The following is a 19,375-nucleotide window of genomic DNA, read 5'->3' on the forward strand; positions in this document are numbered from 1 at the left end:
ATGTGATAGGCATAAATGTAAGGATGATGCCACTGCGTCGCACACTTCCGACATTAGCCACGTCCATACTTGAATAAGGAAACAAAAACAAAACCTTACAGAGTTCACTGGAACGCTGATAATTCAAAATATTTCAGTATTAATATACAATGCGTCTGGTATTACCAAAAGTGACAGCTACAGGGGCGGTTTGGAATGCTATGACGGTGCAATACAGGACTATTTCGACACAGAGAACGTCCAAAGAGCAGACAGTCGACCCTCGTAAATGGATGTACAACCAAGTAAAGATATTTGCGAATATACAATTGACGTGACGAAACGAAGTCAGACACAATTGATTAGTGTTGTCATGACCGTAAGCCGATGTCAGTCAGCAGGGTTTAAAAGAGCTGGTTCAGGCACAAAAAGTTCATGTATGGACAAACAATATAGGACAGAGAAAGGTTTGGAGGAATCGGCGAGCATCGTTGCGAATATTCTGATCAGTGCGGATGTTGAACTTTCAAGCTTTACGTTTTTTGTGTGTGTTTTTTTATTTCATGGAAGGGTGCCATACTTGATGTGGAAATAAGTAGATAAGTGCTGCTGGAAAAGACTGGTTTTAATCCCTCCTATTACTGGGGGGGGGGGGGGGGGAATAAACGGAGACACCTTCTTCAAGTTTCAGCGCTCCTGTCAGAGCTTCTTGTGTGGAAATGTCGTGGAGTCTTTACTGATCGTTCTCCTGAGCTACCTTAATCAGTCTTCCTATTCTGCTCATTAGAAATTCCTAATGACGGTATTAAGATACATTTCGTCAATTATATTATTACATTGATGCATTAAGATGTAAAACGGTGGTTGTCCTTTTAGGTATAAATCAAATCGACGAAATTGATGGAATTGATGGAAAATTTGCATATTATGACAACTGCAGAGAGAAAGTCATGAAATCATGTCACAAACATCGCAATGAGGTATACACGCAAGTCACTGAACTTCAAAACAGTGTATTGCGTTCCTATATGGCAATCAGTCTCTTCCTCGACAACGAAGACGACGACGACGACATATGTCATCAGATTTATCATTATGAATTCGTTTCCCTTCTGTTTATCGCTCCCGATGTTTGTTCTCATGCCCGTTCCGTCTAGCCTTCTCTCGCCTATCAAACTATTTTTCCCGCTCTTCAGGGCGAGGGAGCACAATGCGAGATGGCGATTGAGCAAACCAGACGTTTTGTTACCTTGAGAGGCTCGCTAAGTGTCCTCAACATGTCCCCCTTGACAATTGCTGTATTTGTCTCTTTTTTTTTTTACCGTGGCCAGCACTGACAGAGAGTTTCCATGCACTTCTGCGCGCTTCCTCTAGAGAGGGACTCCCGCTTTTGTCATCATCCAAGCGGAGGGAAAATATGATTGACTCCAGAAACTTTCATTGGTATAATGAAAGGGTTCAATTAATCAGTATACGTTCGCTGCAGCACAAATTGACAATTCTACAGTGTTTCCCCATAACGTGCGTAACGTACGAAATCTGGGTACTAATTTTTAATCAATTTGAGAACGAGAACAACAGATTGCGCTTAATCTGCTCTCTCGGTCGCCCCAAGGGTTCTCGTTCTGTACCCCCTTTGGTCGGTCTCCCCAGAGTGTTTGGAGTCATCCATTTGCTCTGTATACTGTGGTATGGCTTGAATCCCAGTGCCACAGGGACTGCCATTAACCTCAACTTTATCAAGGACTTAGTCTATTGTGCATTGTAGCAGCAGCATTTTTAGAGATGGGACTCCAGAGGGTTTCATCACCGAACGCAGGAGAGGAACATTAAACGTTAATGAAATCTTGCGCAAACTGACGCAACATAGAACTCTACTGTGTAAATCGCATTATTTTGCTCTAAACCCGGGGGACAGCTTGTTAAACGAAACTTGGTAACGACGTGCAATCAAGAAGGATGAATCAAATCCACGCGGGTTATTATCTTATTCAATCTTAACGAAGTTTTGCCAATTTGTTGTACACATTTCTGGATTGTGATTTATTTTTGTCGACCTTCCACTAAATATCAGCAAACAAAGCGTTAAAACTTAAAAGGGAAAGTTTAAGGAGAATAATCCTTTATACGGTTTGCATCAAACAGATCTACGATTATGTTGTGTTGATGTTTGGCGCATTATTTTTGGACCAATGTTAGGGTGAATCCGTTTAATGAGAGCCCTTCACAAGCAGCGATGAGGAAGGATTGATGACAATTGATCAGGAAACATTATTCAAACAGGGAATGGCAAAGGCCGCTACAGTCGCAGCTTCTCGAAGAAACTTATGTATGCCACAAAAGTAGATCGCCAGTTATGCTGCCAACCCACCAAAGTGTGATTTGACAGTTCGCGCTTGACCTCAACGACGCAGGAGTTCTCCTGGTTGGCTTGTTTTGTTTTGTTTTTTCTTTGTATGTCTGCGTGTGTAAATTGTAGTGGCTCTGTCGTTGTTTCCTTTCATGAAATTACTGTGAGGGGGTTCAATAGGAATGTGATGCCTCAACAACATGATCGAGTGATGTCACATTCACTTGCCCATACATGCAAAAGAAAATCGATAACTAATGGACGGCAACGGAATAAGTGTTGGGGTGGATGTACATTTCTCCTTCAGGAATGCGAAGGACCAGACCTTTCGGTGGCACATTCGGGTATCGATTGTTAAAAGCTACACAGTTCACTGCAAAAACTGCCCTTTCCCCCTATTGCGGAGGCAATATCTGTATAATATTGAATGGTCCATATAAATACTGGTTGGTGTTTGGTCATACTGCAATCACGTGACTAATGCAACGATGATCGGAATCACTATAATGCAAGCAGTGACGTCACGTGAGATGATATACATGTAGTTCCAGAATTTGACTTACTGCCGTCGGGGCTAGTATGAAACGATGTAACGATGTAATCAGAATACTCGACGGTCCCTCCGTAGTTGTCTTCCCTCAAGACAATATCTTTCCTCAGCACTGCGCGCTTCGGGGAAGATATCATAATCTCTTGGGGAAAATATTAACTCCCGCGGAGATATCAAGTGTCACATTACTCCTCCAAAAAGGCAATATCTGTATAATATCACCCAACCGTCAGACACCTTCTGCGTTTGGTTCTCAATGCCGAACGTGTGAGTTACGAACCATTGCCTGGACTTTGTGGGTGAGGTCAACGCTGTCTCTCCCCGCCCCCCCCCCCCCTCTTTCTCTATCGCCCTCTCAACCCATTACCAGAACTCAACCGAGCGAGATCGTCTCAATTTATGATAATAGATAGTCTGCCCTCATGGTAGCAATAAAAATCTGTGGGGGAAAAACAAACAAACAAACCAGACCAAAAAACAAACGGGAAGTTAATGAAGGAGCACCGTTGCTTGAAGTGGGTGCATTGGCACACAGGAGCGTCCCATCGGGAACTCATAACGCAATATCAGCAAATGGCGCATGAAGCAAGAGCAGTATAAGAGTGCACAAAAATTGAAACTGTTTGAAGAAGGTGACCATTAATAGTGCGTAAGAACGGGGATAAAATAAACAGACACGAGAAAGGGGAGAAAACGCTCACGATATAATGCTTGAGCTAGCTGATATGGTTAAATGCAATTTGGGACAAGTAAAATGCGGAATGAGTGCGCTGCAACACAGGCCACTCGAGCATTCAAGCGCTCTCTCGCACTTACTGCAAAGCGATGGGTACTAGCGATGGGTACTGGCTATTCAGCCAGTGTTAATGGCGCTATAATTGGAGCCGGGTACTCAAGCTCCGAACGCGGCCCGATCAATGGCGAGCTTTGCTTTCAAAATATTTGGTTTAGGCATCGCCAAGTTTTACTCGGCCGCCGTTGATGTTGGTCACAAGTTTGGGCACACGGCCACAATTTAGCTCGGCATTTATGCGCTCGTGTCAAGAGGGAGGGGACTTAGAGGTAGGAAGAGAGAGAGGGGGGGATACGAGGGGACTTCAGACACGATGAAAGTTATAAATCTAGGCAGGTGTTTCATTTAGATGAGGCTGAGAGGAATGTAACGACTCGTTTACCTCGCAGGATCTCCCTTAAATCTAATTAATTGCCACTTGGATTAAGTACATAAGGGGCAGTGGGACAGGTTAAAGAGCGTTATTGCGGGGACTTCACATCTAACAAAAAAGCACGCGTTTTCAGCCATGCTCTTTATACTTTGGCTAACCGTCTAAACTTGAAGATAGATCTTGCACGTTTTTAATCTTCGAAGTTCAGTTTATAGTACTACCTCACATCCACGAAGACTACCAATGCCATTTTCTCGTAATTTTTCTGCACAGACGTCAAACGTTAAACACGATCGCATTTAAAGATGCGCAAACTTCCTGCGAATTGCACACTGTATAACTGTCCATCACCATCAAATCGCGCTGGCTGAAGAGCACCTTGATGACTTCTCAGTCGCTATATAAATGTACCATGAAATTGTGTATTCTATATTTACATGTCAGAAAAAAAAAAATCTGGTCGAAATTTGAACGAGGGAAATCGCGAATGACTGGGATTGCCTCTTAAGTCTTTTTGCACGACGCAAACCAGTCTCAATTAATGGGACTGAGAGTTGACGATAATCTGTCTCGTCGGCTAAAAAACACATCTAAGCCCCGATACGAAGATCTTCGTATTCGGGGGGGCACGGGGACGTGTGTCGTTACAGGAGACTGGGCGACGATTCCTATCCCAAATTCAGTTCATTACCATGTAAAGATGATGGAGTGTATTTCATTTCATCTATACCAATCTCCGACCTGTCTGACATGGCTCGGTGACCGCACGCGCCACTCTTTCTCTCCCTATGCCTTAACACGCGATGAGCAAAATAAAACACAATTTTTCCATCTTTTTTTCCCCTCCCCCAGCACGCTCCACTGGATATTGGATATGGAATGAGAACATCAATATATGATCCTAATACGCACATGTAAGTGTGCGAATGGTAAATGACAGGCAACCAAATAATAGGCGCCTGCACACTGTGGGAACAAGGCATAAATATTCGATTAATATTAAAAAAAGAACCACACAACAGTCGAGTCGATCGCAATGTTCACCATCAAAGGAGTTGAGGAAAGATAAAACTTGCCAATTTCATTCCGAAGTATATTGTTTTGTCTTAAATGCTTTTCGTCGGCATTCTTTGACAAATACGGAGTATAGAATTATCTCGATATTATATTAGGGCAAATTTTTACCAATCACTCGCCATAACAAATAAGATGAACTCAAGCAAAAATTTCATTAAGTTGAATATACAACGTACTAAGTCATTATCGTTACAGGTATCGTTAATAATTCTGCTTTACATAAACAAGAGCTAGAAGTGCAGGGGTACTAAGAGTTAGGGTGATAACGGTGAAAGTGTACACACATCCGCGGATTTAAAGCACTGAAGACTAAACTACGCAAGAAATATCACGAAACAAAAACTTTTTGTAGTGTAGCGCCTAATCCTTTTGGTAACATTTGATTCTGCAAAAGGGAGAAACAGTCTAAAAAAAGATTCAACAACAATACACAATCTTCTTTCACATAAAATATACGGAGAAAGGCGCTGTACAAATATCTCTGCTGGCATGTTGACTGAGCACATTCACCAACCGCAGATTTCATTCGATCGTGAGTGATTTTGCGGGTAATCCTGGATAGATATTGAGTGGCATGAATTCAGCTTTTTTTGTCTGTTTCTTTCCCTTTCTTCTTTTAATACTGTTTGCCATCAAATATCTCTACAGAAATATCTTACAATTACGCTTACATCTCTTTAGTAGGATTGCCCTATATGTTCCTATTCAAATTCATCTTTGGAAACTAATCGATTATTGCTTATTGATTTTTCGGCACATAGGTTGAAATAGAGCCCTCCTACGGCAACAATAACAGCAACAACAACAGCGTCAACGACAGCAACAACAATTATCACTACTGTTACAACAAATACTATAACATAAAGAAATATAATATATTGGTCGAAAGTATCAAAAAGATCAGTTTCTATTGATGTGCCCCAGTAAAATCTTTGATATATCAGGAGCGTTTTTTTTCCCCATCTCTAGTCGAAAAGCGCAGTATGCCTACCTGTACAACAATAAACAGTTAGTAGGCCTTCATTGTATTTCCTGCGCACGGAGGTGAAAAACATTATGATGGCGATCCCATGAGATTGAGTGGAAGTACCCCCTCTAGTGTTCTCTTCCTCTTTTATACTATGTTCGTTAAGTGTTGGGTATGGGGGGGGGGGGGTGACTGCCAACTAAAAGCAAGAGAGAGAAGAAGAGCAACAAAAACGTCCTCCCACCATTTTGTTCCAATAAATAGGTGGATATCTCACATACAGACACAACATAATCATTACACCTCCTAAGCTGATATACATACAGTTGTAGTTAATGTAGTATATGGCGCAAATACATTTCGTTGAACACGACACATTTACACTGTTTTCCTTTTGCAGTATAAAGCAACTTCATACATCATACATCTACTTCACAGCAAATAACGGGTGACATTTCAATAAATAGGGTTAACCTACAATTTTTCCCCATTCATCTTGTGATGAGTCAAGGAGACAACTTACACATCTCACTGTCTTTTTCAACGTCATCAATTCCGAATTGTCTCCAGGTTTATTCCAGCATCATGTACTGAGAAAAATCAAGGACCCAAGAAAGAGAACAAAACCTCAGACACGGGGAAATTCCATCACATCTTGCTTGGGTACCAGGGAAGATTCTCAACATGTGGCCGAAAGAGAGAAACGCAGTATGATTTGTATAGGGGCAGAGTGTGTGTGAGGAAAGAGAGAGATAGACAGACAGACAGGCAGACAGACAGGCAGACAGACAGACAAGGATAGAAAGACATACAGACTGGCGAACAGAGACACAGGCACGTAAACATCAAAATAAAGAAAGACAGAAAGAAGAAGAAGAAGAAGAAGAAGAAGAAGAAGAAGAAGAAGAAGAAAAAGAAACAGAAAAACGAACAACAACAATCACAACAAAAATAAACATAGACCTCGCAAAGTCCAGAATGATCTAATATGGCGCGCCAAAAGCAAATACATGTACGTTGTACAACACAGATGATCTCGAGCATTTAGATGGTGAGAAATACCACTAGATTTTCTTCTCGCTCACTTGGACAAGAACAAGCTTGTATTTCCTCCTTCGTACTTTACCAAAAGGTCAATCTGTTCACTTGTGTCATTCTCTCAAGTCACCACTCCAATCAGATTATGTTAAGAACTGTGGCCTTATGCATCTTCCTTCATGTTAACTTAAGTAAAAATGATATATGTATATGTATATGTGTATATATATATATATATATATATATATATATATATATATATATATATATATCACAATCTCTTGCAAGAATTTTATGTAGGAGTATCTATCAATTTCGAATCACTTCAAGTAAACAAGTAAACAAATCGTTATCACATTCGATTATGTGTCATAAGATACACACTCCGCCATGTAAATCTTGGTGAATTTGGTGTCCAAGCATAAACAGATTTCTATACGCGATAGTCGAACTGTAAACCGCATGAGCAAATCGCAAGCAAATTTCTTCGAGCTTGCAGAGGTATTATAGTGCATTTCAAATCCACATCTACACAAGATATGAAACTACTTATACAATTGAAACTTATGCCGCCATTGCTACGAGCACTTAACTCGTCTGACGCAAACAGCATGACAACTCTGTCCTGTTCAATTTCCTCTCGCGTGAGGTTGAAAACACATGTGTGGCTCTGCACATACAAAATTGTTGGCCGGGCTGTCGACCGAGCATTAATCTATGTGACACTTCTTTTCTTCTTCTTTTTTTTTTTATTTCCCGCCAGTACCTTCCGGCCACATTATCGTCTGCAAAGAAGGAAATCAATAAACGTCTCGCGCGGTCAAGAAAAGGTTTCCCCTCCTATTCAATCACTCTCTCAGCGAATGTATGCACCCCCGTTACATTGGCCTCCACTGACCCTACACCGTGCTCAGATACAGCTAGAAACGTCTCACGTTTCAACCATTCACTCGCTGAATCTTGAGATTTTCATTTAAATGTTCTATAAATAACTATTCTCTTTGTGTCGGTTGCTGTTGTTGGTTTCTTTTTGTCATTCCCCGTTCACTCATTTTAAAGGGCAATGAATTGAGAGGAATGTGTTTACTTTCGATAAGAATTGAGTGCATCTTTAAAGTTGGAGCATTAGCTGCTCCATGACGATTTGTTACTGTCACGACTGTGCTGAGGAGGGGGTGGGGCCTACATGGGCAGAGCTAGCGGTCATGCCGAAAGGGTGGAAGAAGGCGTGTAGGCATGTTATCTGCTTAGAAAGGATCATTTTGTATCATAACAACCTTGACAGCCGGGTTCTATTACGAGTAGCAGTCCTGAAGTTATGACGCGCACGGCTACAAAGTACACGGTACATGGACTGAACCCGTGACTCCAACTATGGAACGCCATTTGTAGAATCCTGCGAAGTGATTGCTCGGGATATGAGTTTAAGCAATATCGTATTCGTCGTTTCCTCATGCTGAGAAATAAGACTGTCAGACAGACTGATTGTCAATAGACCTTTCCACTACTCTCTACATTCGTTTGTTTGTTCCTTTCTTTCTTTCTTTTAACACGTCCTTGTTTACAAAATCTGACCTCTGTTTCACACTCCGGCCTAATGACTCCTCTTAACACACGGGGTGTTCACAGTTAACTGTCGACAGGAATAATCACGGACTATTATTTGTCTATTAATCACATGTTTAATCCATCAAAGACACACATTGTGCTGTTGCATTATAATTTTAATTTCAAAAATATTATCCACTTCACTAATGATTGTCTCAGTACAACGGTTCATTACGAATTGTGTCGACAAAATAAATCTACTTACGAGCCCCCCCCCCTTAATCACTAACTCTATTTACCAGTATCCACAGACCAATCTTGAACTCTTGACAGGGTCTCAGATATTCACAGCCTTTATCAACATCCTCTTCTGTGTTGATGCTCTTTACGTTAAAGATATAAATGTATATGTATATTTTCTATAAACCTATATATATATATATATATATATATATATATATATATATATATATATATAAAGAGCTTGCTTCCGAAAGACGCTAAATCCATCATTTTTCATTGAATTTAGCGCCTTTTGGTTGAAAACTCTTCATATATATATATATATATATATATATATATATATAATTTATATCGTTTAAAATATCGCGAGATTAACATTTGGCTGATGATTGGTGGATTTGTTTATAAAGCAGCTTGGTTTGGTTAGAGATGAAAAAAAAATTGAAATTAGACTCCACCTTATCTGAAACAGGCATAACAAAACATTATGATGACAGGGAGGAGACATCGAAACACACGGAACTGCATTCGAAACACACGGAACTGCATGGCAACAGTGTCATCGTAAGCTCTTTGCCTTGTCTCGTCAACGCGTCTGGACGATCCCTGACCATCAACGTCATTTCGGTTGCCATGTCTTGGTTGTGACGTTGTCTAATAAAAGTGTCTGGCCGGCAAGAAGAGGCGAAATCATTATTAATACCACGCTTCCTCGGCTCATTCGCTTCCATCAGCGTAGGTGTGGGCAAACTTCACTCCGAGACAGCTTGCTTTGGCGGGAGCATAAATGTCGCGTAGCGAAATCACGCGCAACGTAAACAAGGCTAGTATGTATTGGCTTTTACAAGACTGGCTTTTCCCTTCCCTGGGCATGTTGAGAATTAATAATTTATATGATAACAACAACAAAGAATTGGGAAGAATAAAGCAAAGAAATCCGAGACAAAGAAGAGCAAAGTATCTGTTATAAATTTCTTATTTCACAATGCGATAGCAAAATGGCTTACGACAACCTTTTTTTTCGATCACAGAGAAGTCGTGTTCTTATACTTAAGTATCTTTGAAACTTATATGAGAGAATTCATTCCTACTTAAGTAGTCCTTTCTGGTGGGGGGAGGTGCGTGCGTAATAAATGAAGTGAACCTTTCATTGTATGTGTAATAATACGTGCCACAACACTGTTATCATCCCCCGCATCACCACCTAAACATTATCTTCCAACGCCGAAGGTGCCACAGGTGACCCCACCTAGAAGGGGGAGGAGGGATTGGGGGATGTGAGGGGGATATGAGTGGGACGAAGTCCATATTCTTTTTTTTTTTTTCTTTAGACTGTTGATACTGCGGAGTACCGAAATGTCGTAACGACAGAAATCTTTTCTATGCATGGCTAATGAGATCTTGACTTTCCCTCGTCAAAAAACAGACATAACGTACAAGGAATCTGTCATAGAATCATCGAGCTTCGTCTAGTGCTCATTGCTAGCTTGAAACTTTGCATAAAATACGCGACGACGAACAAGAAAAAGGGAAGAGGGAGCAAGATAGAGAGATAAAGAATGAAAGAGATAGAGAGAGAGATAGAATACGAATAATGCATAAGATTATTAGCAGGTGGATACTGAAGTCGAGTCATTCTAAAACATAACTGACATCATAAGTAAGTCCTAATCTGAGATTGGGGAGGGAGAGGGGGTGGGGGACGTTAACTCGAGTTCGACAGATGAGAGCGAACGCAACTGACACAGATTACGGAGCGCGGAAGGAAGGGGAGAAATGGAGACGCTGATATGCAGTTATTAGTTTCCTTTCTGGGTTCGTTAGGTGGATCATATCGGGCTGATTCGGGCTGATTCTTCTCGTCAAGGGTGAACCAAGGAACTCAAGATCATTTCAACGATACAATAACGGCGCCAAGCCACTCAAGTGATTAGGACTGTTATGTCAAAATTCCTCAAGTGTAAGGATGACGAAAGGGAGCCGTATTACCATACAGGGGGGCAGCGAGCGCGCGCTTGGTACGCGGAAAACGATAATTTCCTTTTTTTTTTCCCCTTCCCGTTGTGGATTCGGTTTCTCCTGAGTGACTTGCATGCACATCAGTCGCGAGGGGAACGAGATTCAACAAATGGACTTCCCATCACTGTCAAGACATCACAGCGCAGACTATACCTGACTCGCAATACACCGAAATGTGCGGCTTGCATTCATGTCGAGAATTCGCCACACCGGCTCGTCCTTTCGGCTTTCAAACGTTGAATGAACAAAACATTGGTTATGCTCACAGTGACCCACGACAGATCCAAGGGGGGGGGGGGGTGGTAGTTATTATTAATCTTTTTAATCTATTTATTATCTTACAAATAATGCCACATCCGTAATCCCCCAAAAAGGTATCCATATTTTACTACACACGACATCCGTCATCTAATAACATTATTAAATGACTGACTTGTCCCTATCAATGTGAAAATCTTGAAAACAGCACCTCCCATCTCAATCGTCGTTGAAAGCAACTCGTTTGAAGAAAACTCTCATTTGAAGGAAACTTTTTCTCTCTCTTTCTCTTGCTCACGCACACAAATCAAAGCAATAACAACACATTAGTGTCAAAGCAAAACAGCAACAAACAAACAAACACCAACAACAACAGTACTATTATAGTTTTGAAAGCAATTTTCTCCACTGCAAACTTAAGCATTAATTTTCACTGCTATTCATTACATGTGAGTACAAAGAATGGTCATCCTATACTGCTCCCCCTCCCCCGGGGGAGGGGACTTGAAGGGGAATCTTGAAGGGAAGGGAAGAGAAGTGGAAGGTAAGGGAAGGGGAGGGGAGGGTAAGGGGATGGAAGGGGATGGGAGGGGAAGGAAAGGAAGGCATGGGAATGAGAAGGTAAGGGGGAGGGGAAAGCAAGGGATGGGTGAGACAGGGTAGGGAAGGGACGGGAAGGGAAGGGGAAGGAAAAGGGAAGAGGAAGAGAAGGAAAGGGAGGGGAGGGGAAGGGGGAGAAGGGAGGGAAAGGCGGGGAAAGGAGGGGAAAGGAGGGGAAGGGAGGGGAAGGGAGGGGAAGGGAGGGGAAGGGGAAGGGAAAGGAAGAGGAAGAGAAGGAAAGGGAAGGGAGGTGAAGGGAGGGGGAGGGAGGGGAGGGAGGGGAAAGGAGGGGAAGGGAGGGGAAGGGAGGAGGAAGAGAAGGAAAGGGGAGAGGAAAAGAAGGGGAGGGAAGAGCTGAGATGAAATGGTTTGGAAAGGGAAGGGAAGTAAAAAAGAAGAAATGAAAGGGTAGGTAAGGAGAGGGGAGGGGATAGGACAGGGGGAGGGGAAGAGAAAGGGAAGGGAGGGGAAGGGAGGGGGAGGGAAAGGGAAGGGAAAGGGAAGAGGAAGAGAAGGAAAGGGGACAGGAAAAGCAGGGGAGGGATGAGCTGAGAGGAAATGGTTGGGGAAGGGAAGGGGAGGGGAAAAGAAGAAATGAAAGGGTAGGTAAGGAGAGGGGAGGGGAGGGGAAAGGGAAGGGAAGGGAGGGGGACATTAACCACTAGTCCCCTTCCAGATGGCTCTTCTCTCACAAAGATTGGAAAGCTATAGTTTGCACATTATTGTATGATGTTTTCCTCAGAATGAACGCCGCTACTCACATGGCTCATGATTCAAGGATACGACATTATTCTACTAAATAAATGTCTCCTTATTTGAACACGACCGTAGAAAGCAGGAAGGAAAATATTTGGTTTTGAAGTTAATTGTCATTGACATTCATGTTTTAAAAGTATCAATAATGTACAGAAAGGTCTACAGGGGAGACTGAGTGAGTGAGCGATTGACTTCATGAGAATGTTTTCTGAAGTTCTTGGTCTCAATTCATATCATTAGCACAAGTAACGTGACTCTAAAGCAGAACAGGCACATAAGTGGGCCCGCGTCTTCCGGCACGACTGTTTTTCCCCCAGCCGTTGCGTTTCCCTTCAGAATACCCCAACCCATGCAGGTATTTCCGACAAACCTTCGTTCGTCGGCGTGATCTTATGTCTCGATGTAGGGAGAGAGAAGGATGTTGACAAAAAAAAAATCCTCTTCGGGGCATGATTTAAAGATAAATGCACGACTCACCGATCCAAAACTCATCCGACTTCCTCCTAGCTTCCTCATCTTGTCTCCTTTGTTATTGAAGCTAATGTCCTCCCATCGTATCCGCCAGGACATGTTGGATAATTCCCTCTCCAGCCGGTATTTCCTACATCAGGGTAAATACGAAAAAACAGGGCGGGGGCAGAGGAAAACAAGAAAGGGGGTAAAGAAAAAGAAACGACAATAAGGACAATATCTTATTAAAGGTCATATTGTGTCATATCGGTAAAAAAAAAGAAGAGCCGCAAGATATTCGCAATAACTTTGTATTGACAAAGATCATTCTCAATGCAAGAATAGTGCACTTATTTCTTCTCGTTGAGATTTATTCATTTTTTGTTCCACATCCCCTCCCCCACCCCCATCCTCTCTCTTTATTTCAGTAGATCTAGAGTGCTGAGGAGTGTGTGTCTTCTGAGAAAGCGTACACAAACGGAACTTGGAATCAAGAAAGACAACCGCAGCTCCTCAATGTTCCCAGCCATTTCTACCCTCCTCTGCATAAATATTTAAAAGGGAATGCTTGGTGGTTTGGCCATTTTTTTCTTTCTTTCTTTTTACCTCAGGGACGGGAGGCGGGTAGTTTGCTTAAATATCCTGCCCGTTATTGATTTGTTTGCTGCTTTTGGAGGTATCGGTCGTTGAATTTATTGACTATTCTATGAAGTGTTTTCGGAGGCATCAGAAACGGGATTCGTTACACCGACCGGCCGCTGGAGCCACGAGACTTTAGGGGCTTTCGTTCTGCAATCGCGTTACGGTTCATTACTCCGATGTTATTCGAGAAAACTTTTCTCTTATTATTTTCTTTCCCTCACAAAATATGGGGGGAAAATGGGATGACAGGGAGAATCATAAGAATAGCCTCGCTTCTAGTCTAAGAATCGCCAAAACTCTACGTGAGTGACAAGTAGAATTGTATTGTGAATATTTGCTATAAGATTTATCTCTAGAAAATAGTACATGGTTATAGCGAGTAGTCATAAAAAACCTATACATTTAGCTCGTAAACTTTGAGATATCGAATACCTAATAAGTTCATGCACACAACATCTAGTTCTCAGAGGCGATGGATAAATACTACCAACGTGACTGGACTTATAACCTGACACGCTGACTAGTAGCAAGATATGAATATAACATTTATGATCAATTTGTACATGTATTGTGTGTATGAATATATATTCAATTTGCAACATATCGTACTCTATCATGAATAAAGCAAATGAAGCAAATAATCACAATGACATAAGATATTTCATCTCTATTAACTTGGTGCCCTATGTGTGTGTCACGAGATTCAATTAGCTAATCCCACGCTGATTGAATGATATACCAAGCAGATCATCATCTAACTGCAGCATTATAGTTTAAACGCTAACGACACGCACCCAAAAATACTTGAGTCAAACGAGCAGGTATAAATACACCCAAACACACACACAAACACACACAGAACATAACACACAAACACTCACAAATGCATACACATACATCTTTTTCTGAGGTTGTCTAAAATGTCACGTTATTCCCGGGAGCGTTTCATTTCCAATAAAGATTAATCGTTATTGGTAATTATATAGCGATTTTTTTTATCAAGGTATAACATTTCATTCCATCATTTGAAGCGTTACATTGCTCTATCTTATGTCATTCTTACAATGTTCTATGTTTCTTCATTTATATGATCATGCAATATATTCATTATTTCCATTGCACAACCAACGAAACTATAATATAGAAGCAATTTCTGATTAACTTTGACACAAATAACTTCATCCTGGTTGTCATAATTTTTATCTTAAAATTCCTGATTCGTTCTTGTGTTGCACCAGAGAAGATTGAATTCTAAAGAAAACCTCGAGAAAAAAAATGGCAAGGCATTTTCTTGTCAGCGTGTCACTCTTCGCATCCTAGCTTCCTGCTAATGAAATTTAACATGTATTCATTGATGCCATTTATAACTTGCAAAGTGTAGTCATTTACCGGGAGTCACTGTATTTCGATCTCCCGTGGGATTAATTCGCATCGAACTGAATTCATACGAGACACAAGCGCTTCAAAAAGTTGATGAAGCCCCAATATATCGTTTTCATCAAAACTAATGCACTCCAGTTACATACGCCACTGTGAAACGATCTCGTATTTTATTCAGTTATTGACACTTTTCCCGCCTCTGTTCTGTTGAAATGCCAAACCATAATCTCATACATTTTCGTGGACTGTTGCTCCACTGTGGTGTTCAGATACATAAGGAGTGGTGAATGAATAGGACGCGCCATGTATGGCAGTGATTCGTTGCTAGGCAACGGGAGACAGATAGAGGTTTTTGTGCATCCCACATCCTCGGACGAGTGGTTCTCCCTAGAGACGTTGCATAATTCATGTGGTACCACTCGTGGGATGAAGAAGTGTAATCCCCTTCCGAGCGAACCGTATCGCGATGGTATCTGGCACGAAAATAATGAACCATCCTCTTTCTTTCCGCGCCCTTTTGAAAGTTGTCTCCGAAATCCGTGTAAATACGCCTTCAGTGTAATCCAGTGAAATACATACGTGTGTCATTATAGATGACCGAACAGGGGCATTCCAAACCTGGCGCGCGTGTGTGTAGGTGTGTGCTTGTGTATGTCTGTCTTTACAAGTATCAGTGTGTGTTTGATTTGCAACATTATGTAATTACGCAGTGTGTGTATCATTCATGAAGGAAATACACGTGCACACCTGATGAAATATCGATTTGTCTTCAAACGCCATTCAAAATGATTCATGTCGGATAAGAAAAAAGAAAACAAGGGTAAACTTGTCCATGGACTGCAAGAACGCTGTAGAATATTCGAGGAATTTATGATGCTTGGTTACTACCGACACTGAAAGAGTTAACAAACAGTAGCCCCAAAGCAATCTTGATTCCGTTGGAGCTTTGGAATCATCAAGGACTAGGAACATCGCATGATTTGGTTTATCTCTTTCGAAAATAACCCTGCCGCCCACCGACCCCCGACCCCCAATCGTCCCGGGGTGGTTGACAAACGTAGACTGTGAATATTCATCATCATCTACTGTAGATGGGAAAACACTGCGTAATACCCGCAGAGAACGTGTCTGCTTCTGTCTCATTTGCAAAACGGAACTATTTTCGGTCATGCGTGCTCCGCCAAACTTCTCGACTAGAATCACGTGGATGAGAACCTCGGAGGCAAAAATCCGATTTCTGGAGGGAATACCAGACATCACTCCGTCGGTGTCACAGTCTCGAGCCCAGGGAGCTGTCGGCCTGCTCTCAGAAGTCCCGAGATAGGCGGGACTTGCTCGAGATGTGCCCAGTCAACCGAACGAGGGAGCTAATTGGATCTTTAGCATAACACGAAGTCAGCCGTTTGATTAGAATATTATAGATCGAGTAAGCACGGGATGATCCGCGCGAAGTCATACCACAGAAGGTGGCGTGGAGACAATTTTGGAGCGTCGTGAGAATAAGAAAAAAGGCTCCAACATGCCTAATTTGATGGTCCTTCTCATTTTCCGCTGGGGTTCATCCGCAGATAGTGCTTGGCACCAGCTTAGTAATTGCCCAAAATTTCCATGAAACCGTTTTCTTGTCTGGCAACGAAACGCGACAGATTTCTCTCATGGTATTTTATTACGAAATCATTCACATTATGACGCAACATTATTCATCCTAAACGTAGCTCCCCATACCTACAGTCCTTAGCTATTGCTCCTTAAGACGGAGATTCCACCTGTCCGAAATGTCACTCACCACAAGGGCGTTTGATCAGTTTCTATCAGAATTGTCTCTCGAAAGAGGATGACATTTTTCAGACTAAAGTTTATCGCAAACGTCATCTAAAAAGCTAAATCTGTTATTCATAATCATGGCCGACCTCCTCCCCCCTCCCCTCCACTTGGCCATGTAATGAGAAAAACACAGAACATGACTCTATTCCTGAAAGGACTTTTCAAATAATCTGTTGTTAGCCGGGGAGTGGAAAGGGGTTTATTGAAGATGAAGTGAAAGCCAAGCTCTCGCTGTTTGCATTGATACCATTGTCAGTTAACATTTAGCAATGAAAAATAATAGATAGACTGTTTTGCTAATAGACACTGACAGAAAGTCCCTATTTTCTGAGATGGGCATATCTATTCTGCTCGCTTTCCTTTTTTATGCCCCCATCTCTCTTTATCGGATGGGAGAATTATTCGAGTAATTGCAACTGTCTTTTAGGCCTTGAAGTCTTGACGGAGTCGGGTTCGTAGAGCTAATGGTTCATAACTTTTGTCTTGCTTTGTTTCATTCTAACGTAGCACGAAGAATGGTCTCGAGCACATATGTCGATGCCTGTTAGCCGTCCAGGTTGTCTCATTCGGCCGGCTGTGTGTACATGCGTGTGTGTTTGTGTGTGTGCGCCTGCGCGTCCTGGAAAAGGAAAAATTAACGACTTTTTCTTTTCTCCCGATTCGATCTCTTGTTTCGAGCAAAATGGGGACAACCCTCAAACTCTTGCAGGTAATTGACATGGAGACGCCCTTCACTCGTGTAGTTCCAAGTGCCGAAATGAAAATACGAATACGATAAATTCTTTCACGGGTTGATCATCGGGGTGGAGAGAGGCCGGAAGCCTTTGGGTGGGTGTGTTTCGGGGGCCAAATTTACGCGAAGTGACGAAGTGAGTGTGTATTCCGACGATAAACTGGTTACCGGAAAGGAGCGATAGCGCGGGGACATTGATAGCAGGCTGCACCCCTATTTTGTTATCCGCCAAAACAAACAAGACTCCGTCCGTTCGCCGCGATGCATCACGGAGGTATCGAATAGCCGCCGCACAAAACTCCCGCGCTGCATTAAAACGCATTGTCTAGGCTAGGTGTTCGGGGGGAAAAATCGACAACAAACAAAAACAAAAGCAACACACGTACAGCACAAAGCGGCAAAAACTGTGGCATAATTCGAGGGATGTAAACGTGGGATCTAGGACATACTATGGTTTCTTTGAAGCGAAAGGATTCAAATCTTCAGTTACAAATTAGGTCGAAGAGAGAAAGAGAAAGAGAGAAAGAGATCTATGTCAAAAACAAGGTGGTATGGACGAAAGCTGAGCAAAAGTATTTTGCTTATCAGGCTGAGTTATTGTTGTTGTTTTAGTCAAAATGCAATACTATTCCAGTCTCCACAAAACAAAGCTTTGTTTTTTTTTTTTTTCTATTTTCCTGAAAACGGTGAAATACAAGCCACGAAAGCAGCATATTCGAATCTACGGTACGGTTACTGGCTCTGCAACCCCAATGGCTTCATGTGCGGCGAATGTATCAAGAAAAGCTGCCCAACGTATCAACCTGGTTACATCAGTCTAAATTGCGACCCATTTCATTATTGGAGCTAACGCGGTGGATTCTTATTCGCTGTCACGTGACAGCCAGTCACGTGACACGCCCCTTTCCCTTCCTCTACCTAATGCTAGATAACGTGCTATCAGCACATGCATAAAGAAGAAACATTGTGACTATGGGCCGCAGCTTTTGCCCCTTTCATTTTCTCGATTAGACCCATGGCTCTTTCCAGATAAATGTAAAATTTACATGAAGCGTTGGTAAAAAAAAACAAACAAACAAACAAACAAACAAAACCCGAAACAAAACTTGACCGTTCACTTAGCTTTACTATTTAAGTGTTCTCGGGGAAATAATCAATAAGATGAGAAGGTATAATTTGTACGTTTCATCTTGAATACGTGATGTATCTGAGAGAGTAAAATCGTCTACGTGTGTGTGTGTGTGTGTGTGTGTGTGTGTGTGTGTGTTAATACGCCGTGGCAATATAGAGATTTTATTGTTTGTCATGGAAATAGATAAATGTAAGTATATATAAATTGCTTTATTTTCGCAGCTCATAATATACGCGACATAAGCAGTTTCGCCAGTATTCTAAGATTGTGATATGAACCTCATCAGTCGCGTCTTCATCGCCGGTTTTGATGTTTGTGAAGGTTTATAAACTTGCCAGGCCCTTTTCAAATCTGACAGTTGAAGGCGTGTCATCGATCTTTCGAGCAACGTCGGTGTCGGGAATGTCACTGGAGATAACATTCTTAACAAATCATGCACGCATCATCGCGATTTTAACTCACAGGCGAGCTATCTTTATTGGCCGTAATGAATGACATCAAGCTGCCGAGCAATTACACTGGCACACACACAACAGTTTGCGGTATTCCAACGCCTTCTATTTTCTTGTTCATTTTTCACACCAGCTTCGCTATTGTTTGGACTGAAAGAACACCCTAGCGCAGTCACGAACACAAAATTAAGGGTACGTGCTCGGATACAAT

The 19,375-nt window shown here is 42.0% G+C and overlaps 1 protein-coding gene across 3 annotated transcripts in view; it reads right to left on the reverse strand.

Annotated features, from left to right (window-relative positions):
- LOC139725213 (atrial natriuretic peptide receptor 1-like) overlaps positions 1 to 19,375 on the reverse strand; it is a 457,948-nt gene that overhangs the window by 73,205 nt on the left and 365,368 nt on the right. For all 3 annotated transcript variants that reach the window (XM_071636319.1, XM_071636314.1, XM_071636307.1), the window contains exon 7: positions 13,029 to 13,152. In XM_071636319.1, coding sequence (XP_071492420.1) covers positions 13,029 to 13,152 — 124 coding nt within the window. The remainder of the gene's footprint in view (positions 1 to 13,028; positions 13,153 to 19,375) is intronic.

This window comes from Diadema antillarum, unplaced genomic scaffold (genome assembly GCF_040938485.1).
Source record: "Diadema antillarum isolate AM-2024a unplaced genomic scaffold, OU_Dant_1.0 scf00000016, whole genome shotgun sequence".
Classification (NCBI taxonomy): Eukaryota; Metazoa; Echinodermata; class Echinoidea; order Diadematoida; family Diadematidae; genus Diadema; species Diadema antillarum.